Source organism: Callithrix jacchus, chromosome 5 (genome assembly GCF_049354715.1).
Source record: "Callithrix jacchus isolate 240 chromosome 5, calJac240_pri, whole genome shotgun sequence".
Lineage (NCBI taxonomy): Eukaryota > Metazoa > Chordata > Mammalia > Primates > Cebidae > Callithrix > Callithrix jacchus.
In genome coordinates, this window is record NC_133506.1 from 93,009,959 (window position 1) to 93,035,046 (window position 25,088).

Genomic DNA, 25,088 nt, shown 5'->3' on the forward strand with positions numbered 1-25,088 from the left:
AAACAACCACTAAGAATCCTCAGCCCTTTTCTCAAAAATGCCAAAGCAACAACATACTCACTTTTATACAGCAAATAGATTTAAGGGAAAACATTAGCTTTTTTTTTTTTTTTGAGACGGAGTTTCGCTCTTGTTACCCAGGCTGGAGTGCAATGGCGCGATCTCGGCTCACCGCAACCTCCACCTCCTGGGTTCAGGCAATTCTCCTGCCTCAGCCTCCTGAGTAGCTGGGATTACAGGCACGCACCACCATGCCCAGCTAATTTTTTGTATTTTTAGTAGAGACGGGGTTTCACTTTGTTGACCAGGATGGTCTCGATCTCTTGACCTCGTGATCCACCCGCCCTGGCCTCCCAAAGTGCTGGGATTACAGGCTTGAGCCTCCCAAAGTGCTGGGATTACAGGCTTGAGCCACCGCTCCTGGCCCCGAAAACATTAGCTCTTACTCCAATGCCACCTGTCCAAATCTCCATTTAGAATAAACTGGGATAAGGAAACCAGACACACCATCATGATCCTAAGAGGACCTCTCAGGAATCAGAACCAGCTGATAAAGATGGGCTGGTTTATTCTCCACCTTCCTATACCACATGTCCTTGATTATACACTATGTCCTGTATAAGGACGCCCTATGTGTCCTTTAATACCAGGAATAAAAATCTGGAATGTTAAAAACAGAATTAAAGGATAGGAATGCTCTGGATAGGAAAATCTAGAAATTTTAATCAAAAGGGGTTAAAAAAAAAACAGTATGTGAGGTCCATCAAACTATTTACTCAAAGGTTTTGAGGTAGCCTGATGGAAGGACTACCTACCTGATTAAATGTGGGAGGTGGAGGAGGACCAGGAGGGGGTGGTGGGGGAGGAGGAATTGGCATTCTTGCCCTGCTCCCAGTTGGCACTGCTCTCTCTCCGTCTTTATTTGTAGCTTTAGGTCATTCATATACCTGCAAATGAAACAGAAATTCATAAAAACATTTTTACCATTAGAGACAACAAGTGCCCAGGAGAAATAGAGAACTGGGCATGGTAACTGAGAGAGGCTGAACACCTCATCTTCCAGTTCTACTGTGATATAGTCCAGGCCTTGGTAAACCTGTTTAAATCAATTGTTTTAATTTGCAATTTCCTAATGACTTATGATGCTGAACATCTTTTCATGTCCTTACTTGTCATCTGTTTATCTTCTCTGGTAAGGTGTCTATTTAGGCCTTCAGTCCTTTTTTTTCTTTAAAGATTGGGTCTCTCCCCATTGCCCAGGCTGGAGCACAGTGGCACACTCATGGCTCACTGCAGCCTAGAACTCCTGAGCTCAAGCGATTCTCCCACCTCAGCCTCTCGAGGAGCAGGGACTACAGTTGTGAACGCCATTATGCCCAGCTAATTAAAAAATTTTTTAGACATGAGTTCTCACTATATTGCCCAGGCTTGTCTTCAACACTTGGCCTCAAGCAATCCTCCCACCTCAGCTGTCTAGCTGGGATTACAGGTGTGAGCCATCATACCTGGCTGGCCCATATTTTTAATTGGGTTGTTTTTGCTTTTTTATTGTTGAGTTTTAAGAGCTATTTGTATATTCTGGATAACAGTCCTTTAACAGATATGTCTTCTGCAGTCTGCAGCTTGTCTTTCATTTTCTTGATTTTTATAACCTCTTAAAAATGTAAAAAATCATTCTTAGTTTATGGACAATACAAAAACAGGCTGTAGAGGAGATCTGACTTATGGGCCATAGTTTACCAACACCTGGTATAGTCAGATCCCTGGAATCTGACAGCCATTTTATCATGTCACCAAACACTTCACACTCAAAAACTATATAGTCGTCCCTCAATTATAGTCTGTATCCTCATTTTACAGATCATACTAAAACCAGAACTCAAGAACAATAACAACAACAAAAAAGAACAGTAACTACTCCCACAAAGCCATTTTAAGGAAATCCCATTTTTGACCCCCTTCCCCCCAAAAATGGAAGCCAAAATAACATGGCCACCATGAATACAACTTACAGATGACAAGAAAGGTTCAAGAGGGTAACCAACCTCACCACCAATCAATCCATGGAAGAACTGCTTCTAAGCAAGGTGATTAATAAAATTAGGAGACCCAGGCTCATGCCTGTAATTCCAACACTTTTGGGAGGCTTAGACAGGAAAATGGCTTGAGCCCAGGAGTTCAACTGTTCAAGTTCAGCCTGGGCAACACATGGCGAGACCCTATCTCTAGAAAAAATTTAAAAATTAGCCAACTATGGAAGCATGTGCTTATAATCTCAGCTACTCAGGAGGCTGAGGTGGGAGGATCATCTGAGCCAGGGGAGGCCAAGGCTGAAGTGAGCTGTGATCATACCACTGCACTCCAGCCTGGGCAACAGAGACCCTGTCCATTTATTCATTCATACATATATACATACATATAAGCAAAAAGATTAGGACATGAAAGAATTCACAGGTAGCCACCCCAGCACAGATGGAAGGCCATGTATATCAAGCCAAGTCTAAAAATCAAATCAACAGGGGCTGAGCATGGTGGCTCACACCTGTAATCCCAGCACTTTGGGAGGCCAAGGAGTGGATCACTTGAGGTCAAGAGTTCGAGACCAGCCTGGCCAACATGATGAAATCCCATCTCCACTAAAAATACAAAAATTAGCCCAGCATGGTTGCACCACACCCATAATCTCAGCTACTTGGGAGGCTGAGGCAGGAGAATTGCTTGAACCCAGGAGGCAGATGTTGCAGTGAATCAAGATCACACCACTGCACTCCAGCCTGGGGGACAGAGTGAGACTCTCTCCAAAAAAAAAAAAAATCAAACCAGCATGGCAACCCACTGGGAAAGCCTGGTTCTGAACTCCTTATATGGGTGAGCAAAACCTCTCTGTAAATAGTGGAGTAATTTAATACTTCTCTAGATGCTCTGGGAATGATGAAAGGAAAGGGAATATCTTCCAAAAGTTCTATAACACCAAAAACCACTGCTGGAGAGTAGAATTTGATCAGAAATAAGACCATGAAAGTCCCAACTCCTGCCAGGGTGATGCCACTATAAACAGGCTGCCAAATAGAGCTATCTGCTCTAACTGCAAACAACTGGACAGTACGGGCTAGGTGGTTCCCATGGGGAATGGCGTCTGCACTCACTTCAAGAAATAAGTGGATAAATTCCCTCCAAGGGAATATCTTCCCATTTCTGCTTTCTTTGCCAGACATTTAACATAGGAGGCTTTAAAAATTAATCAAAACCATAAATCATTAGCAGAACATCTTTCACCAGGTAGGGGGGAAGGAATTTAAAATTTAAAAAAAAACAAGAGGTAGGGGGGAAAAAAAAAACCTTTCCTTTTTTTTTTTTGAGACGGAGTTTCGCTGTTATTACCCAGACTGGAGTGCAATGGCACGATCTCGGCTCACTGCCACCTCCGCCTTCTGGGTTCAGGCAATTCTCCTGCCTCAGCCTCCCGAGTAGCCGGGACTACAGGCATGCACCACCATGCCCAGCTAATTTTTGTATTTTTAGTAGAGACAGGGTTTCACCTTTTTGACCAGGATGGTCTCGATCTCCTGACCTCGTGATCCACCCACCTCGACCTCCCAAAGTGCTGGGATTATAGGCGTGAGCCACCGCGCCCGGCCTAAAACCTTTCTTCTCTTAAATCCCCTGGGTTTACTGTGACCATTCATTCCAACTTCAAAGTGCCCACATCGTCATCAAAGAAAGCTAGTACGAAACAACAGGGAAAATAACAGTTGATTCAGAAACAAACATTTTCAACTAATTCCAGTCACCAGAAGTCCTGCCTTTGAGGGGGTTTCTAGCTCTTTTTTTTTTTTTGAGACAGAGTCCCACTCTGTTGCCCAGGCTGGAGTAGAGCGGCACCATCTCGGCTTACTGCAACCTCTACCTCACAAGTTCAAGCAATTCCCCTGCCTCAGCCTCCGAGTAGCTGGGATTACAGTCGTGTGCCACCACACTGGGCTAATTTTTGTATTTTTAGTAGAGATGGAATTTTGTTTTTTGGGTTTTTTTTTGAGATGGAAAAAATAGATTCATCAGTGGTGCCTGCCTATAATTCCAGCTATTCATTATATAGGGGCTGAGGGGAGGATCACTTGAGCCTCTGAGTTTAAGTCCAGCTGGGCAACATACCAAGACCCCTTAAAAAATTAAATACATATGGCCAGGCACGGTGGCTCACGCCTGTAATCCCAGCACTTTGGGAGGCCGAGGCGGGTGGATCACCTGAGGTCAGGAGTTCAAGACCAGCCCGGCCAACATGGTAAACACAGTCTCTTAAAAAAATTAAATACATAAAAAAATTAAATTTAAAAAAATCACCTTTATCAAGTGACTGACTTTTTACTGCTGAGTACCAAAAGTGGTTTTCAACCTTTTTTCTGGCTCCACAAGGATTGTATGCATGACACACTCCTATCAGTGACATTTATTACATAATGATGTACTAGAGTATTATCGTTCCCATTTTACGGGTGAGGACACTGAAGTCCCCAGAGTGGGAGTGCCTACATGTACATGAGAAAAACTGACTCATCAAAGGGCAACTGCCTAAGATCACTCAGGAGTAAAGTGCAGAGTTAGGTCTCATATCCAGGTCGCCTGATTTCACTAATCACTATGGAGAAAACAAAAAACTCCCCTAGAAATAAGTGTGGTTTAGCAATTTTCTATTTTTCCCCAAATGAAATTTAACTCACTCCAAATTTCTTAGTGACAGAATACAAACAGTTCTCTATATGTGTCCAAAAAAGCCCAATTTAAGTGAATTCAAATTAAAACAACTTTTCTTTCCCTGAAAAATCCCCAAAAGCAGCTTTTTTGTTTAAATCAAACTAGGATTGATCGCTAATCCAATGCAGAGGGTCTGCTTTGAGAACTACTTTGAGTTAAAATAAATATACCAAAACAATTCATAACATTTGATGACAGAAAGACGAATCTCACTAATCAACTGTGATTAATCAAAGGACAAATTTGGGCCTTCTGGAAGCACTGTCTACTGCAATAATAAGAAACTAGTAGCATTTTATTTTTGTTTCTTTGAGCCAGGGTCTCATTCTGTCTCCCAGGCTAAGGTGCTGTTATTACCCAGATGGGAGTGCTCACTATAATCTCAAACTCCTGGACTCCAGTGATCCTCCTGCCTCAGCCTCCCAAGAAGCTAGGACTGCAAGTGTGCACCACCACACACAGCAAGGAATCTAATGGTCTTGAGGTTAAATCTGAGATTAAATTTAAAAAGAAAAAGAAGGTTCTCTACAGAATTTTAAGTATTTCCTTTCTGATCTATTAAATTAGAAGTACAAACTGCTCTTCAGAGACCTTGATTTTCAGAAACACCTTAAGGCTGCCTCTAGTTCAGCAACACAGTAATTCTCATTCCTTTCTTAAGCCCTTCCATCTTAAAAACCATGATAAAATAAGCTTTTCACATCCTCAGGAGTCAATATCTTAAAAATAAAGACCAGAGAGCATTATTTTAAAATTTCCTGATGTGATATTAATCACATAATTCAGAAATAAGTCTTCATAAAATTCAAGTACTGTACTTTGAAAAACTGCTTCCTGGCTGGGCGTGGTGGCTCAGGCCTATAATCCCAGCACTTTGGGAGGCTGAGGCAGGTAGATCACGAGGTCAAGAGATCGAGACCATCCTGGTCAACAAGGTGAAACACCGTCTCTACTAAAAATACAAAAATTAGCTGGGCATGGTGGCACGCGCCTGTAGTCCCAGCTACTCGGGAGGCTGAGGCAGAAGAATTGCTTGAACCCAGAAGGAGGTTGCAGTGAGCTGAGATTGCGCCATTGCACTCCAGCCTGGGTAACAAGAGCAAAACTCCATCTCAAAACAAAAAACAAAATAAAAATAATAAAAATAAAAACTGCTTCCTTCTATTCCTTTTTTAAAAGACAAAGCGGGCCGGGTGCAGTGGCTCACGCCTGTAATCCTAACTTTGGGAGGCCCAGGTGGGTGGATCACCTGAGGTCAGGAGTTTAAGACCAGCCTGGCCATCATGGTGAAACCCCATCTTATGTAAAAAAAAAAAAAGAAAAGAAAAGACAAAGTCTATTTTTCTATTCAATTTCCTAATGTTTCACTCCAAATATTCCTACATTTTAAGAACAGGAGACTTCCTTAATACAAAGACAACAACTACTACCTTTTACATGTGATAAATGAAGAATCCAATTTAATTGTTTCTTTTCTTGTACACTTAAAATTATCTAAGAGGTATCCTAGTTACCACTACAATGAGAGGCCTTTATTCAAATGGCATTCTGCTGCTCTAAAACTCAGGTTTCAACTGCAAGTTATTTTTAAAAGAAACGAAAATCAAGAAAAATTCTAAATCTTAATGCTATCTTCTATTTTCATGCCTCAGGTAACAGTACTTTCCTTTGATCTCAGTTTTGACTACAACGTAAATTACAGTTTTGTATCAAACCACCCAACAAAATCCCACAGGGGAAAAAGACTAACCTAAATAAACAGGCCACCTCCCTCACTCAGCAAAATCTTAAGGTCCCCAGTTCTTCCTTAAAAGAATCAGTCTTATAAATAGAAATCTGAGATCAACAAGAAAATCATTTTTTTCTTAAATATATGTTAAATTATTTCATATCCTAATAAACCATTTCTGAATACAAAGAAACAAGAGATAGGTAAAACAAATTTCAGGATCCTCTCTGAAAAAACCACAATAGCTTTGTCTACTCTATCTCCAGATAATCTAACAAGATAGTTGTGTCTTCAAAAGAAAAAGATTCCAGATATTGCTCCCTAAAGTAATTCTTCTGATCCCACAGTTCAAATGAAATCTCTCTAACAGTATCAGAGAAAGTCAGGCCAGGCATTATGACTCAAGCCTGTAATCCCAGCACTTTGGGAGGCCGAGACAGGAGGATCACCTGTGCTTAGAGACTAGCCTGGGTAACAAAGTGAGACCCTGTCTCTATTTACTAAGAAATAATTTTTAGGCCAGGTGCAGTGGCTCACACATGTAATCCCAACACTTTGGGAGGCTGAGGTGGGCGGATCTCTTGAGGTCAGGAGTTCAAGACCAGCCTGGCCAACATGGTAAAACCCCAGCTCTACTAAAAATAATAATAAAAAAAAATATCCCATGGGATGGAATAAAAAAAAAAATTAGCGGTGCGTGGTGGCAGGTGCCTATAATCCCAGCTACTTGGGAGGCTGAAGTTCGAGAATCAGTTGAACACGGGAGAAGGAGTTGCAATGAACTGAGATTGTACCATGGCACTTCAGCCTGGGCAACAGAGAGACTCCCTCTTAAAAACAAACAGCTGGGCACAGTGGCTCATGCCTACAATCCCAGCGTGATTTGGGAGGCCAAGGCGGATCACAAAGTCAAGACATCGAGACCATCCTGGTCAACATGGTGAAACCCCGTCTCTACCAAAAATACAAAAATTAGCTGGGCATTGTGGCGCACGCCTGTAGTCCCAGCTACTCAGGAGGCTGAGGCAGGAGAATTGCTTGAACCCAGGAGCTGGAGGTTATGGTGAGCTGAGATCACGCCATTGCACTCCAGCCTCAGTAACAAGAGCAAAACTCCATCTAAAAAAAAACAACAACAACAAACTGCTGGTGGCTCACACCTGTAATCCCAGCACTTTGAGAGGCTGAGGAAGGTGAATCACAAGGTCAGGAGATGGAAACCATCCTGTCCAACATGGTAAAACCCCAGCTCTAAAAAAAAATAAAATAAATAAATAAATTTTTTAATTTTTTTTTTTAAACTGATGTATCAGCCGTTCACAACCTTTTAATACAACAACCAACCCCAATAACATCACATCAAACAAGAAGTTCAAAATAACCAAGTCAGGCCAGGCGCGGTGGCTCAAGCCTGTAATCCCAGCACTTCGGGAGGCCGAGGAGGGTGGATCATGAGGTCAAGAGATCAAGACCATCCTCGTCAACATGGTGAAACTCTGTCTCTACTAAAAACACACACACACACACACACACACACACAAAATTAGCTGGGCATGGTGGCGCGTGCCTGTAATCCCAGCTACTCAGGAGGCTGAGGCAGGAAAATTGCCTGAACCCAGGAGGCGGAGGCTGCAGTGTGCCGAGATCGTGCCATTGCACTCCAGCCTGGGCAACAAAAGCAAAACTCTGTCTCAACAAAAAAAAAAAACCAAGTCAACTTTGTATATTTTTCAACCAGGTTTTAGTCAAAAACAGAATTAATAGCAACAAACCAAAGGCAACTGCAACAAATGAAAATAAGTAAAAATTGAATGGGTAGGTTTTGTTAAAATCAGATTCTAAATTCAACTGAAATTTCACCCATTCTGATAAGCACTTAACAATTACTAACTCAATCCTATGGTGGCCCATTAGTACCAATTTAAACATTACCCTCAGGCTGGGCACAGTGGCTCAAGCCTGTAATCCCAGCACTTTGGGAGGCCAAGGGAGGTAAATGGATTGAGGTCAGGAGTTTGAGATCAGCCTGGTCAAGATGGTGAAACTCCATCTCTACTAAAAATACAAATAGCAGCCAGGCATGGTGGCACACACCTGTAATTCCAGCTACTCAGGAGGCTGAGGAACAAGAATCACTTGAACCCAGGAGGTATCGGTTGCGGTGAGTGGAGATCACACCACTGCATTCCAGCCTGGGTGACACAGTGAGACTCTGTCTCAAAAAGAGTAACAAAAGGCTAGGTGTGGTGGTTCACACCTATAATCCCAGCACCAGCACTTCCGGAGGCCAAGGTGGGCAGATTATTTGCAGTCTGGAGTTCAAGACCAGCCTGGCCAACATGGTAAAAGCCTGTCTCTACAAAATATACAAAAGTGTGGTGGCACTTGCCTATTATCCTAGCTACTCAGGAGGCTGAGGCAGGAGAATCACTTTAATCCTGGAGGCAGAGGTTGCCATGAGCTGAGATTGTGCCACTGCACTCCAGTCTGGGCGACGGCAAGACCCTGTCTCAAAACAAATAAATAAAATAAAATAGGCCGGGCATGGTGGCTCATGCCTATAATCCCAGCATTTTGGGAGGCTGAGGTGGGCAAATCACCTGAGGTCAGGAGTTCGAGACCAGTCTGACCAACATGGAGAAACCAAAAATGCAAAATTACTCGGGTGTGGGTGGCACATGCCTGTAATCCCAGCTACTCTGAGACTGAAGCAGGAGAATCACTTAAACCTAGGAGAAAGCGGAGGGTGCAGTGAGCCGAGATCACACCATTGCACTCCAGCCTGGACAACAAGAGCAAAACTCAGTCTCAATAAAATAAAATAATGTAAAATAAAATTAAATTTGAAGGAACATTTCATATACCTATGCCCGTTTTAACAATTAGTTCTTAAGCACAGACAGTACTTTGTCTTTCTAGGGTTCTCTATCATTATTCTACAGCATACCATAGCTGCTCAGGAGTCACTCATTGAACAGAACAAAAGTAAATGTAAAAGTAGCACGGGCCTACCCGGGCACAGTGGCTCACACCTGTAATCCCAGCACTTTGGGAGGCTGAGGCGGGTGGATTACGAGATCAAGAGATCAAGGCCATCCTGGTCAACATGGTGAAACCCCGTCTCTACTAAAAATACAAAAAGTAGCTGGGCATGGTGGTGCGTGCCTGTAATCCCAGCTACTCAGGAGTCTGAGGCAGGAGAATTGCCTGAACCCAGGAGGCGGAGGTTGCGGTGAGCCGAGATCGCGCCATTGCACTCCAGCCTGGGTAACAAGAGAGAAACTCCATCTCAAAAATAAAAAAAAAAAAAAAAAATGAGCACAGGCCAGGCACAGGTTCTTTCTAGGACTCTCTCTCATTATTCTACAGCATACCATAGCTGCTCAGGAGTCACTCACTGAATAGAACAAAGGTAAATATAAAAGTAGCCTGGGCCTAGCTGGGTGCAGTGGCTCATGCCTGCAATCCCAGCCTTTTGGGAGGCTGAGGCAGGCAGATCACAAGGTCAAGAGACTGAGACCATCCTAGTCAACATGGCGAAATCCTGTCTCTACTAAAAATACAAAGATTAGCTGGGCATAATGGCACACGCCTGTAGCAAGCCAAGATCACATCACTGCACTCCAGCCTGGTGACAGAGAGAGAATATGCCTCAAAAAAAGACAAAAGAAAAAGAAAACAAGGATGCTGCTAAACATCCTCCAACACATAAGACAAGAAAGAATTATCTGGTCAGGCTGGGTGTGGTGGCTGACATCTGTAATCCCAGCACTTTGGGAGGCAGATTAACTGAGATAAGGAGTTGGAGACCAGCTTGGCCAACATGGCAAAACTCTAACTCTACTAAAAATACAAAAATTAGCCAGGGGTTACTACGCCTGTAATCAGCTACTCAGGAGGCTAAGGCAGGAGAATCACTTGAACCCAGGAGGTGGAGGTTGCAGTAAGCCAAGATCGTGCCACTGCACTCCAGCCTGGGTGACAGAGACTGCATCTCAAAAAAAAAAAAAAAGCATTATCTAGTCTACAATGTCAACAGTGCTAAGGTTGATAAGCACTGTTCTAGAAGATGAGCCACATAAGTGTCTACTATCGTGGAGCTTACATTCTAGTATAAGACATAAGGGAAGAAATAAAATCTCAGTAACACAATTACTGATAAAAGGAGTAAAAACTAGAGAATCATAAACGCAGAGTATAGAAACAGACTGGAGTGTTCTTTTATTTGTTTTATTTATTTTTCAGAGACAGGTTGGCCAGACTATGTTGCCTAGGCTGGTCTTGAACGTCTGGGCTTAAGTAATCATCCAGCCTCAGCCTCCCCAGTAACTGGGACCACAGGTGCCCAGCTTAAGAGTCTTCCTTTAGATAGGGTTGCAGGCTTCAGGATCTGGGAGAATTTAACAGCAACAACATAGTAACAATAATGATAAAATAACAGATAGAGTCACAGGGAAAGGGCCATGGGGGAGAGTATCTGGCTCTCCCAAGAAGTTTCTCCATGAGCGGAGCAAGCCAAGCAAACATTTGGAGAAAGGGCATTCCAGAACGAAATAACAGCAAGTGAAAAAATCCTGACATGGGAATGTGGTTGTGTGTTAGAGAACTAGTAAAAACGCCAGGATAGATAGAACAGAGTGAGGACAGATGACAGCTGAGGCTTTATAAGCCATCCTCCAAATCCAAAAGTAGTCCTCTTCTCTGTCCAATGCTGACACTGTAATACCAAAGAAACCTAAACGAACCAACAGATTCACACTGAAACCAGAGGTTCGACTGGTTATCTCTTTAATCCCACAGACAGACTATACTTATCTCCTGGCTTAATCATATCTAGAGACCCAGTTAACTGAAGGCCTTCCAGGGTTAAAAGTCACCTGCTGGTAATCTGCCCACCTGTTTACCTGTCCTTCAGCTTTGCTCCTGAAAAGCAATCCAGTATGGGAGGTAGGAGCTCATTACTACAATGGCATAATGGTATCCAGTCCCCAGGCCAAAGAACCCCAAAATGAGAAAAGAGCCAGGAGCTGCCTAAGAGTATTCACGTGCCACTCCAGGAGACAACGACGGCAGGAGCCAAATACCTTCCTATAGGAAGGTATTACATAGGGAATAGTCAACAGGAATTAAGAACATGCCTCCCAGAGGTTGCAATGAGCTGAGATCGTGCCACTGCATTCCAGGCTGGGCAACAGAGACAAAAACAGTCTCAAAAAAAAAAAAAAAAAAGAACATGCCTCCATATGTTCTAGGACAGATTATAGCAGACGGTTTCCACTAAAGCATTTCTGGTTCTCTAAAGTACAAGGAAACAGACTAGAATAACTTTCATGTTACACATATTTTACCACCATCACTCCAAAAAAAAAAGACTTTCTATACCTCACAGCCCTCTCCTCTCAATGGAGAAAGTGCTACCACCTCTTGAAATTCTATTCAGTCAAACCTCTGGTGAAACAGATTTCTATCACATGTAGTGATGGAATTAATTAAAATTCCAAGGTTACTTAAGGGAAAATTTTTGAACTACAGAAATTTTGATCACAGAAATTCAACTATGCAGCAAATCTGACTGATCCAACAAGTAATAAAAAAAAAATCACATACCCATCATGAATATTAAAACTGAAAAATTGGGCTGGGTGTGGCAGCTCATGCCTGTAATCCCAGCACTTTGGGAGGCCGAAGTGGGCAGATCACCTGAGGTCAGGAGTTTGAGATCAGCTGGCCAACGTGGAGAAACCCTGCCTCTACTAAAACAAAACAAAACAAAACACAAAATTAGCTGGGCATGGTGGTGCATGCCTGTAATCCCAGCTATTCAGGAGGCTGAGGCAGGAGAATTGCTTGAACCTGGGAGGTGGAGGTTGCAGTGAGCTGAGGTCAAGCCATAGCACTCCAGCCTGGGCAACAGAGCAAGACTTCGTCTCAAAAAAAGAAAACTGGACGTTTTACTCCTCCCTGAAAGAGAAAATGAAGGAAGAAGAATAAAGCTATAATTACTGCATGATGAAATTCTTCCAAACATATTTTCTTGAACAGAAACGTAATGCATCCCCAAAATGCAGCTTTCCCCACTAAAGTGACTCTTTCCTGTTTCTCCAGAATATTTTTAAAGCCAGTCAAATTTAGCAGTGGGGGTCTGTATACCAACTGCAGTGACACTAATGTTAACAAGCTTTGATAACCCACTGCCATCAGACCAGCCCCAGATTATTTAGATAAAAAATACCCCCTAACAATGTAAATTTGAAAATCTACTTATTCATATACTATCTTATGTGGTAAATATTAGATACTATGGGTTATTCCCAGATACAGGGCAGCCTAGGAGCTAAGTCCTCTCTTCCAAAATGATGAAAAATCAATGAGAAGTCTAGTCCTGTGTTCAATTAAATAACCACAGCTGCAAAGAAAGCGTCATTTAAAAAGATGACTAGCAATAAGTAACGCAAAAATCATGTAATTTAAATTAAATACCTGAAAATCATCCACAACAGAAATCTGGGAATGCCCTCACTCCCAACCCCTCAAGGCAAAGAGAAAATCTTATTATCCTGAAAGCACTGAAATACAGCACTGAGAGATAGGGGGAGGTGTACAGAAAATAGTCAATTGCAGTAAATCAATAATAGTTCAAAGTAATGCCTTACGGGCTGGGCACGGTGGCTCACACCTATAATCCCAGCACTTTGGGAGGCTGAGGCAGGTGGATCACGAGGTCAAGAGATCGAGACCATCCTGATCAACATGGTGAAACCCTGTCTCTACTAAAAATACAAAACTTAGCTGGGCGTGGTGGTGCGCGCCTGCAGTCCCAGCTACTTGGGAGGCTGAGGCAGGAGAATTGCTTGAACCCAGGAGGCCCCCGTGAGCTGAGATTGTGCCATTGCACTCCAGTCTGGGTAACAACAGCAGAACTCCATCTCAAAAAAAAAAAAAGTAATGCCTTATAACACAGCCAGTGATCAATGATCTGAGAAAATAACACTTTTGATGTAGCATTGTTTTTGTGACTTTGTTCATCAAAACTGTTCCTCGGCTGGGTGCAGTGGCTCATGCCGATAATCCTAGCACTTAGGAAGGCTGAGGCGAGTGAATTGCCTAAGGTTAGGAGTTTGACACCAATCTGACCAACACGGTGAAACCCCGTCTCTACTAAAAATACAAAAAATAGCCAAGAATGGTGGCAGGAGCCTGTAATTCCAGCTCAGGAGGCTGAGGCAGAAGAATCACCTGAACCTGGGAGGCAGAGGTTGCGGTGAGCAGAGATTGCTCCACAGCACTCCAGCCTGGGCAACAGAGCAAGACTCCATCTCCAAAAATAAATAAATAGATAAATAAATAAAAATAAAAACTGTTTCTTGCTTTATTTTCTTCCTTTCTTCCTTGAGACAGGGTCTCACCCTACAGCCCTACAACCCAGGTTGCAGTGCAGGTGGCATAATCACAGCTCACCACAGCCTTGACGTCCCAGGCTCAAGCAATCTTCCCACCTCAGCCTCCTGAGCAGCTGGGACTACCACATTCAACTAATTTTTTTAATTTTTTTGCAAAGACAGGGTCTCAGTATGTTGCTCAGGCAGGAGAATTGCTTGAACTCAGGAGGCAGAGGTTGCAGTAAGCTGAGATCGCGCCATTGCTCTCCAGCCTGGGTAACAAGAGCGAAACTCCGCCTCAAAATAAATAAATCTCTTTGCTGTAATTTTTATGGTGTTTTATGATGGAACATTGATAAATGCGTGCAATCTATCCTGTTTAACATGTTATTCAACATATTCATCAGCTTTTCCTTGCCAGTGTTCATTCAGATACCACAATGTCTTTGCGGTTGATTATTAATACTCCTCTAGAATAGTATTTGCTAGACTCCTCTAACACCGGGAATCACTTAAAGTGCTTGTTGACTATGCAGATTACTAGATCATTCTCCTGGAAAACTTCTGATTTTAGTTGGTCTAGATTAGGGCCCAGGGATCTTTTTTTTTTTTTTTTAATGTGTTTATTTTTAAACAAATGACCTAAATGTATGTATCTTATCTTCAGGCAAGTTTGGAGACCCTGCTTTAGAAGGATTCTTTTTAAACCATTAATGCCATCTTACGTCTCCATGGCAAACTCCTTAGCCTTCCCCTAATATTGCTTTTATATTCAGACTCTGTTTTAGCCTGTCTAGCTTTGGTCTGGAATTCTCAATTAGCACATGTGTCTTTCATCTGATTAACTCCCTCTTTAGTATTAAATGCTGGCTGATGGTAATAACTTTGGCCTTGTGTGTCTTCATTTTTTTTAGCATCTCTAAACCCACTGGTTTCTGGGATGAATAGGGGAGGGAATACTAGTTATGAGCATTGAGCTACTCTGCATCAATTCACTGCCTAAGTCCAGGAATCAGTGTTTTTGTTGATTCCTGGATTTTTGGAAAATTGACTCAGGCTTTGAAAACAGATGCCCTAATCATCTGCCCTGGGTGTCTGTAGCATCGTTTTTGGAGATGTTGAAGCACTGTGATTTGAAGTTTGTTTTTAACTTTACCATTGAAAGGACACAATTCTCCCTTTTGTATTATAGATTCCTAAGCCTAGAAAAGAAAAAGGATTGTATGTTTTACTGCCGATCTGTAAAGCATCTGGAAATGTGTTTGCAGCTGCTCCTGGTTGTTGTGAATTGCTTAGAGGTTAAGAGCTAAGTAGTACTTGTCTCAGCTGTGTTGCAGAGGCTAACTGTGGTACCCTAGTTCTCAGTTCTTGGAACTCTCGTGGCTGCTATTAACTAAAATACAGCTGAGGAGGCCGTGTTGGCTCTGACATAGAGTTGTTTTTCTTTTTTTTGAGATGGAGTTTTGCTCTTGTTACCCAGGCTGGAGTGCAATGGCGCGATCTCGGCTCACCGCAACCTCCGCCTCCTGGGTTCAGGCAATTCTCCTGCCTCAGCCTCCTTAGTAGCTGGGATTACAGGCACGCGCCACTATGCCCGGCTAATTTTTTGTATTTTTAGTAGAGACGGGGTTTCACCATGTTGACCAGGATGGTCTCAATCTCTCGACCTCCTGATACACCCGCCTTGGCCTCCAAAAGTGCTGGGATTACAGGCGTGAGCCACCACGCCCAGCTGCAAAGGGATTTTTTTTATAAAGACATAAACCAAAAAACAAAAAAATTGGGAAAGGAGACAGCAGAGACAGATGGCAATAAAATTTTGGAAGGTAAAAACCAAATGCACTAGTGATAAACAACTTCACAGAAAGTAGAAAAACTAAACACTGCAGTGGGAATAGGCAAGCAGATTCCCACCACAGACGAACTTCTGAATCGAAACATCTCAGAAGTTAGAGGCACCTGGTACCTCGGGAAGAGGGTGTAACAGTGCAGAGGGGGCTAAAAAGGAGGACTGGTTGAAAGTCTGGGCCGGCTGCAGTGGTTCACGCCTGTAATCCAAGCAGTTTGGGAAGCCGAGGTGGGTGGATTACTTGAGCTCAAGAGTTCAAGATACAGCCTGGCCAACCTGGCAAAACCCCATCTCTGCTAAAAATGCAAAAAAAAAAAAAATTAGCCGGGTGTGGTGGCTCATGCCTGTCCAGTTACTTGGGAGGCTGAGGCAGGAGAACTGCTTGAACCTGGGAGGCGGAGGTTGCAGTGAGCCAACATCGCATCACTGCACTCCAGCCTGGGCGACAGAGCAAGACTCCATCTCAAAAAAAAGAAAGAAAAGAAAAGAAATAGAAAGCCTGTATAACCAAATGGATTCCTCTATCCCTCCCCATGCTGCCAGACAAATTAGAAAAGTTGAACCAGGCCAAGCACAGTGGCTCATGCCTGTAATCCCAGCACGTTGGGAGGCCGAGGCAGGTGGATCACAAGGTCAGGAGTTCAACAACAGCCTGGCCAAGATGGTGAAACTCCGTCTCTACTAAAAACACAAAAACAGGCATGGTGGCAGACATCTGTAATCCCAGCAACTTGGGGGGCTGAGGCAGGAGAATCGCTTGAATCCAGAAGGCAGAGGTTGCAGGGAACCAAGATCACATCGCTGCACTCCAGCCTGGGTGACAGAGCAAGACTCCGTCTCAAAAAAAAAAGGAAGAATATTTTTTATCTAGTCAAACTACCAAGAGTAAAGGTAGAAAGGAGATAATTCAGATATGCAAGGCCTCCAAAAAGTCCCACTCTGCAAAGACTCCTTTCATAAAGCCTCTGGAAGAGGTGCTCGGCTCTTCCTCGACGGAGGTGTAAGAAGAGATTTACACCTCCGTCGTTTAGGGATGAATCAGTGACTTTCAGTAAAACAAAGCAGAAAACAAAAAAAGAAAGGAAGGAAAAGAATGACAATTACTTTTATCTAGAGAAAAACTGTACAAGGAAGTAAAGGTAACTGAACGACACAGTCATGCTGGGCGCTAATTTTTTTTTTTTTGTAACTTTCATTTCTACTTCCTTCTGGATTCATCTAGAGTTGGGGAGAAGTTGGAGGCCTGGGAACTACATTTATCAGTGCCATTGTGGTTTACATTCTACCAACACTTAAGATTTGCACAATGGAAGAAGAGTAGATGCCATTATTGCTTCTCCAGTAGCAATGAGAGGGTGTGTAGCCTCAGACACATGGCAGACGTGGTTTGCAGCAGTTTCCAATGTTCTGCAAACTGCCTGTTTCTGGTGCTTAAGGCAGCTAAGATTATTAATAGCAGCAATTTCTTGAAATCCCTGCAATAAGGCTTTCCCTGACCTACGCTCTTCCAGACTTCCAATGGTCTTGTAAGCATCTAATATCCTCTTTGAAACAACAAAAATGGTTTTTCTTTTCTTTTTTCTTTTTGAAGAAAGGGTCTCACTCTGTCACCCAGGCTGAAGTGCAGTGGTGTGATCGTGGCTTACTGCACCCCTGACCCCCTCCCAGCTCAAGAGATCCTCCTACCTCTCAGCCTCCCAAATAGCTGGGTCTATAAGCACATGCCACCACACCCAGATAATTTTGGGTTTTTGGTTTTTTTTTTGGAGACGGAGTTTTGCTCTTGTTGCCCAGGCTAGAATGCAATGGCACGATCTTGGCTCATTGCAACCTCCGCCTCCCGAGTTCAAGTGAGTCTCCTGTCTCAGCCTCCTGAGTAGCTGGGATTACAGGCATGTGTCACCACGCCCGGCTAATTTTTTATTTTTGATAGAGATGGGGTTTCACCTTCTTGGCCAAGCTGGTCTTGGACTCCCAACCTCAAGTGATCTACCTGCATTGGCCTCCCAAAGTGCTGGGATTACAGGCTTGAGCCATCACCTCTGGCCTCAACAGATAATATCTAAGAACAGAAAAATAAGAAAGAACTGTATAGCTAGGTGTAGTGCTGCACATCTGTAGTCCCCACTAAGGCAGGAGGAATGCTTGAGCCTAGGAGTTCGAGGCCAGCCTGGAAAAACACAGCAAGAATTCATCTATAAAAAAGAAAGAGGAAAAACAGCCTAAACATACTATATAGAAATATGGATAATATACATCAGGGGGAAAAAACCACACACATTGCAAAAGTGGTTAAAGACAAGCAGAAATAAAGCAACGAGTATTTTGTTCTAATTATAAGCCTTAGAGTACTATGTGATTCTAAATTTATGAATTCTTACTATTCTGACAAAAAAACAAACATTACCAAAAACCAAAAAACCCTAATACTGTATAAGCAAAACCACCACATATACAAACTGACCAAAATTTCAAGATCAATGCTAGATCTGTTACCAATGCAGTTACGGAGAATAGAAAAATCCAAACAAACCAAAAAAAAAAGGTAAAAGACTTAATTAAGCCCAATTCTAGAACATTATCTTGACAACTCAAATGGCAGCAGGTTAGCTAATGTGACCTGAATCTCTGGTAACCACACAGTGATCAACAACCCCACAGCTTACTCTTAATAGAGGGCAAATATGTGAGCAACTTCCATTCTACCTTAGGAAATCATAACCAAAATTAATCGAAAGGTAGGCACAAAAATAGAGAAATGAATCTTAAAATCCATTACTGGCCAGGCACGGTGGCTCATACCTGTAATCCCATCACTTTGGGAGGCCAAGGTGGGTGGATCACCTGAGCTCAGGAGTTCAAGACCCCCCTGGGCAACATGGTAAAACTGTCTACAAAAAATACAAAAATTAGGCCAGGCATGGTGGCTTATGCCTGTAATCCCAGCACTTTGGGAGGCCAAGGCGGGTGGACTGCTTGAGGTCAGGAGTTGGAGACCAGCCTGGCCAACATGGCGAAACACTGTCTCTATTAAAAGGACAAAAATTAGCTGGGTATGGTGGCATGCACCTGTGATCCCAACTACTCCAGAGGCTGAGGCATGAGAATTGTTTGACCCCAGGAGCCAGAGGCTGCAGTGAGCTGAGATTGTACCACTGCACTCTGGTCTGGGCTAGAGAGCAAGATTCTGTCTCAAAAAAAAAAAATTAGCCAGATATGGTGGCATGTGCCTGCAATCCCAGCTATTCAGGAGGCTGAGGTGGGAAGATCGCTTGAGCCCAGGAAGCGGAGGTTGTAGTGAGCAGTGAGCACCACTGCACTCCAGCCTAGGTTACACAGCCTGACCCTATCTCAAAAAAAAAAAGTAAATCCATTACCTTAACTCTCTTTTTAGGTCTTGTTTTCAACTTAATGCCACTAATTGCTTAAAAAAAAATTAAACATCTGTTTTCAAAGAATCTTTAGATGTTCTAAGAAACTGTTAGATTTAAAATGCAATTACAAGGCAGGCTACAACCTATTCATTGATGACAAAAAAAACAACTCTTCTCCGATTTTAAGCTAGCCATATCTCATATTACTAGCTCCCAACTTCCAGGAGCCAGTATTCATCTGCACACTCCATATATAAAAGTAGAAAATCACAGACAGAGAACAGTCAGAAGGAAAATCCAGTGATGACAGTCTCCACTAAGAAAAGGCCTGAAAGAAGACTTAAGCAGATGCTCCATAAAATGATGATCCAGACCTCACATGGAGAGAAGTGTCATGCCTCATTTCAAAGATAATATATTAAGTCCCAACTCACCACGGATAATCTAATGACAAAGCTGTGAATTTCATTGCCAAGGAGTCTCTCCTCTTGCATTCTAATACCCTTAAGCCATCAGAAACACAGATGCTCCTTGCTGAAATGCTGGAAAAATTTGCACATTTTCGTCCCTTGATCACCAGTGATAGGCTGCTAAGTCAAGAGTCTACTTTAAGTTATAAAAACAGGGCAAGCTGATACAATTAAACAAGAAAGGTAACTCAATCAAACAGGACCATTTGGGTTTTGAGTACTATGATTTCTGAACAAAAGTCAATATACTTACAGATAAAAATTCTTTATATTCAGAATTATAATGGCCCTTGGGCTACCCTGTGCATCCAACAAGACTTATGTGTCATGCTAAGACATATGGTCTAGATGATGAGTGTGACAGAATACTATATTCATCAGTTCAAAATAAAACATCTGTTCTCTCCCTAGCCCATGAAGATTATTTTAAAAACAGCCATCATTCCCTAACAGTAATAGGTTTTCTTTTTCTTTTCCTTTTCTTTTTTGAGACGGAGTTTCGCTGTTGTTACCCAGACTGGAGTGCAATGGCACGGTCTGAGCTCACCGCAACCTCCACCTCCTGGGTTCAAGCAATTCTCCTGCCTCAGCCTCCCGAGTAGCTGGGACTACAGGCGCACACCACCATGCCCAGCTAAGTTTTGTATTTTTAGTAGAGACGGGGTTTCACCTTGTTGACCAGAATGGTCTCAATCTCTTGACCTCGTGATCCACCCACCTCAGCCTCCCAAAGTGCTGGGATTTTAGGCGTGAGCCACCGCGCCGGGCCTTTTTTCTTTTTCTTTTTTTTTTTTTTAAAAAAAAAACACTCCTCCCTGGTTTTCTGTTTACTAAATAGTAGGTCTGGTAAACTAACAATTCCAACATCCCCCATAATATACGAATTATTCCCCAATAATCCTAATCTCCAAAACAATTTCTAAGATCCTAAAATTTTAAGAGCTAATCCAGCCAACCAAGGTGGATTTGTAGGAACTATGAGAAAACAAGACTAAAAGAATAGGTTTTATCCAGAAAAGTTCTTGCAAAACCTGTTACTGCATAAACATCAGACTTCTTTACCTTACTGATGGTCTCATCATCAACACCAGTAAATTACAGAACTGACAGGAAAAAAAATCTCTGCTTCAGAGGCTGACCTCAAAATTCCCTATGCTATTGCTTTTTTTGTTGTTTTTTTGAAACAGGGTCTCACTCTGTCTCAAGGCTAGAGTGGCATGGTGCTGCAACGGCTCAATGCAGCCTCCCTCTCCTGGTCTCAAGTGATCCTCCTACTTCAGCCTCCTGAATAGCTGGAACCACAGGTGTTCGTCACACGCCCACCTAATTTTTTAATTTTCTGTAGAGATGGGGGTCTCCCTATGTTGCCCAGGTTGGTTTTGAACTCCTGGGCTCAAGTGACCCTCCAACCTTGGTCTCCCAAAGTGTTGGTATTACAGGCGTAAGCCACCACGCAGCCTATTTACCCATGTTTTAGGACAGCCCACATTCTGAAGCCTTGCCTCCCACCTCTCTGCTTTTCACTCCCTAAGCTCCAGTCACACTGGAATTTCTTTCAATTCCTCAAAATATAAACATTCTTTCCCTCCTCAGGACGTTCACCTAAGCCATCTCCTCTACCCAGATCAGTCTTTTGTCCTCCCTTCATTCTTAGGTTTCAGACATAAAAACCAGTTTCTCAAAGATCTTCTCTGACTGCCCTTCCTCTCAATCTACCTGGGCTGGGCTAACCATTTGCTGTCTCCACAGCATTTACAGCAATGGTAATAATTATTTGTTTAATAAACTTTAGGGGCTGGGCGCAGTGGCTCATGCCTGTAATCCCAGCACTTTCGGAGGCCAAGGTGGGCAGATCATTTGAGGTCAGGAGCTTGAGACTAGCCTGGCCAACATAGAAAAACCCCCATCTCTACTAAAAATACAAAAAAATTAGCCAGTGATGGTGGCGTGCGCCTGTTAGTCCCAGCTACTTGGGAGGCCGAGACCAGGAGAATGGCTTAAACACAGGAAGTAGAGGTTGCAGTGAGCCGAGATCACGCCACTGCACTCCAGTCTGGGTGACAGAGTTAGATTCCATCTCAAAAAAAAAAAGTCTTTGGCCAGGTGCAGTGGCTCACACCTGTAGTCCCAACACTTTGGGAGGCCAACACAGCTGGATCACTTGAGCCCAGGAGTTTAAGACCACCCTGGGCAACATGGCAAAGCCCTACCTCTACAAAAAATACAAAAATTAGCCAGGCACAATAGTGTGCACCTGTAGTCCCAGCTATCTGGGAGGCTAAGGCAGAAGAATTGCTTGAGCCCAGGAGGTGGATGGAGGCTTCAGTGAGCTGAAATGGGAGTGAAACCCTATCTTAAAAAAAAAGTCAGGCCAGGCGCAGTGGCTCATGCCTGTAATCCCAGCACTCTGGGAGGCCGAGGCGGGTGGATCACGAGGTCAAGAGATCGAGACCATCCTGGTCAACATGGTGAAACCCCATCTCTACTAAAAATACAAAAAACTAGCTGGGCATGGTGGCGCGTGCCTGTAATCCCAGCTACTCAGGAGGCTGAGGCAGGAGAACTGCCTGAACCCAGGAGGCGGAGGTTGCGGTGAGCCGAGATCGCGCCTTTGCACTCCAGCCTGGGCAACAAGAGCGAAACTCCATCTCAAAAAAAAAAAAAAAAAAATCTTCCCCACTAGATCATAACTGCAATAAGGGCAAGACCAAGTCAGGGCCAGGTGTGGTGGCTCATGCCTGTAATTACAGCACTTTGAGGTGGGAGGGCTGCTTAAGCCCAGGAGTTCAAGATCAGCCTGGACAACAATGTGAGACCTCATGTCTACAAAAAATTTAAAAAATAGTGGCGGGGCACGGTGGCTCATGCCTGTAATCCCACTACTTTGGGAGGCCAAGGCAGGAGGATCGCAAGGTCAAGAGATTGAGACCATCCGGGCCAACATGGTAAAACTCCGTCTCTATTAAAAATACAAAAACTAGCGGGCATGGTGGTGCAAGCCTTAGTCCCAGCTACTCAGGAGGCTGAAGCAGGAGAATCACTTGAACCCGGGAGGTAGACGTTGCAGTGAGGCGAGATCGTGCCACTGCACTCCAGGCTGGCAACAGATTAAGACTCCATCTCAAAAACAAACAAACAAATAAACAAAAATTTAAAAATTAGTCAAGTATGGTACACACACCTGAGGTCCCAGCTACAGAGGAAGCTAAGGTGGGAGCACTGCTTGAGCCCAGAAGATCAAGGCTACAATGAACCATGTGTGCACCACTAAATTCCAGAGTGAGACTCTGTCTCAAAAAAAAAAAAAAAAGACCGTGTCCATTTGTTCACTGCCCTATCTGCATCCCCTACCACAGTACTTGGCACACAGTAGGAGTCCAAAAATTCTTGTTGAATAAATGAATAACAAACAACAAAGAAAATCAGCTTCAAGAATTCTATTTCTAAGATTTTACCCTACAGATACAGTCGTACATGCAAAGAGCCAAATATACATGCTTCTTCACTGGAACATACTTGGTACTCTCCTATACTAATAGACAAATAAACTATGTACCTATGTTTCAGCCTCCCAAAGTGCTGGGATTATAGGTGTGAGCCACCATGTCCAGCCTGGAACAGATCTTAAGAAAATAGTAATATTAGTTGCCTCTGGGAAGATGAACCAGATTGATAGGAAGACAAACGTAGATGTTTCCAAGGGCATTCACTATGTACATTTTTTTCCTTGCAGGTGAGTTGATACATACTCCTTAGTGGATTCTGACTTCCATGGCCACCATCCTGCTTATTAGCTTTTCTGTATTTTAAATTTTGTATTATCTATTAATTTCCTAAAAACAGTTCTGTCCTTATTTCTAAGACAGAGGAAGAGTTTAAATGTCTCACACCTGGCCCTTAAGATGATAAACATACTGCCTTCTGGCTGAGCACTGGGAGGGCAGAAATGGCAGAAGGAAAACTCACTTATCCACAAATCTCAGACATTGCATCCCATACTAGAGTGTACTACCTTAGAAGAATAATCTATTTTTTAAACCAACTATCCCCATCTCAATACATATGGAGAATGTTTTCACAGTAAGAGAGATTACTGGTAGGAAAAAAAAAAGGATTATTAGATTCAGTATTTCCAGAAGCACAGAAAGTAGGTCAGTGGATTTGTACTTTCAAAATTTATAAATACTTGCAAAAAAAACAAATTATTTCCACTGAGGGGCCTCAAAATCCAAATGGCACTCAATTTGAATCCATGAGGCTTAAAAAACTAAAAATTTTTTGAAAATTGGCCGGGCACGGTGGCCTGTAATCCCAGCACTTTGGGAGGCCGAGGTGGGTGGATCATGAGGTCAAGAGATCAAGACCATCCTGGTCAACAAGGTGAAACCCTGTCTCTACTAAAAATACAAAACTTAGCCAGGCATGGTGGTGCGCGCCTGTAATCCCAGCTACTCGGGAGGCTGAGGCAGGAGAATTGCTTGAACCCAGGAGGTGGAGGTTGCGGTGAGCCGAGATGGTGCCATTGCACTACAGTCTGGGTAACAAGAACGAAACTCCGTCTCAAAAAAAAAAAAAAAAAAGAAAATCAATTACAATGGCTGAGCCCAGTGGCTCACACCTATAATCCCAGCACTTTGGGAGGCTGAGGAAGCAGGCAAATTGCTTGAGTCCAGAAGTTCAAGACCAGGCTGGGCAACATGATGAAACCCCATCTCTCCAAAAAAAAACATTAGGGAGGCATGGTTGCATTCGCCTGTAGTCCCAGCTACACAGGAGGCTAAAGTGGGAAGAATACCTGAGCCTGAGCTGGGGGAGGTCAAGGCTACAGATCGCACCACTGCACTCCAGCCTGGGGAACAGAGAGCGACCCTGTCTCAAAATAAACAGGGAATGATCTTCACAATCCATCCCAAAACATATTGGAGATAACCCTACCTTAGCTAACTATGCCCTGAGAAAAAGAAAGTATTTACTAAATAGAACATTGTTAGCCATTGCAGATTGCTCTAAGTTTGCCACGCCTAAATGGCAAGGAAGAAACCAATTCTTGGCTCCCCTATTTGATAACTTACATACTTCCACAGGCTCTTTCTGCAAACTAAGCCAAAATCTTTAGACAGTTAAGACTTACACAGACATTAGCAAACATATCACCCTTTTTCCCTATTAACATTGTTTTCTCATAAAGGTCTATTTAGCATTTTTTAAGCAGCCCTCCATAGATAATATCAAGAAGTGCTCATACATTTAGCTTATAGTTCCTCAGCAACTATAAGCTCAATGGCTCAATGGCTTGAGAGTGATAAAAGGAAAAAAAAATGTTGGAAATACTATCTTCTCTTCTACGATGCCCTGGACTTTTAAAGCTAGGCAAAGGCAATGATTCTGCATTTAATCACCAGATGAATAAGAAACAGATTTGAATTTAGAAGAAAGATGAAAGACTGCAAGAACATTCAGTAAAGAGTACTGCGCCTCTATGTCTTTGCAGAACAGCTCTCGGGATCTGCCAATGAACCTTATTTTGACATGGAA

General features: G+C 43.0%; 1 protein-coding gene across 8 annotated transcripts in view; it reads right to left on the minus strand.

Moving 5' to 3' along the window:
- Positions 1-25,088, minus strand: part of WIPF2 (WAS/WASL interacting protein family member 2) — a 56,499-nt gene that overhangs the window by 26,926 nt on the left and 4,485 nt on the right. For 7 of the 8 annotated variants that reach the window (XM_035300601.2, XM_035300603.2, XM_035300602.2 and 4 more), the window contains one exon: positions 816-947. In XM_035300601.2, coding sequence (XP_035156492.1) covers positions 816-878 — 63 coding nt within the window. In that variant the 5' untranslated portion in view covers positions 879-947. Of the gene's footprint in view, positions 1-815; positions 948-12,088; positions 12,235-12,334; positions 12,443-25,088 lie in introns of all 8 variants that reach the window. The other variant, XM_078373652.1, reaches the window with a different exon arrangement.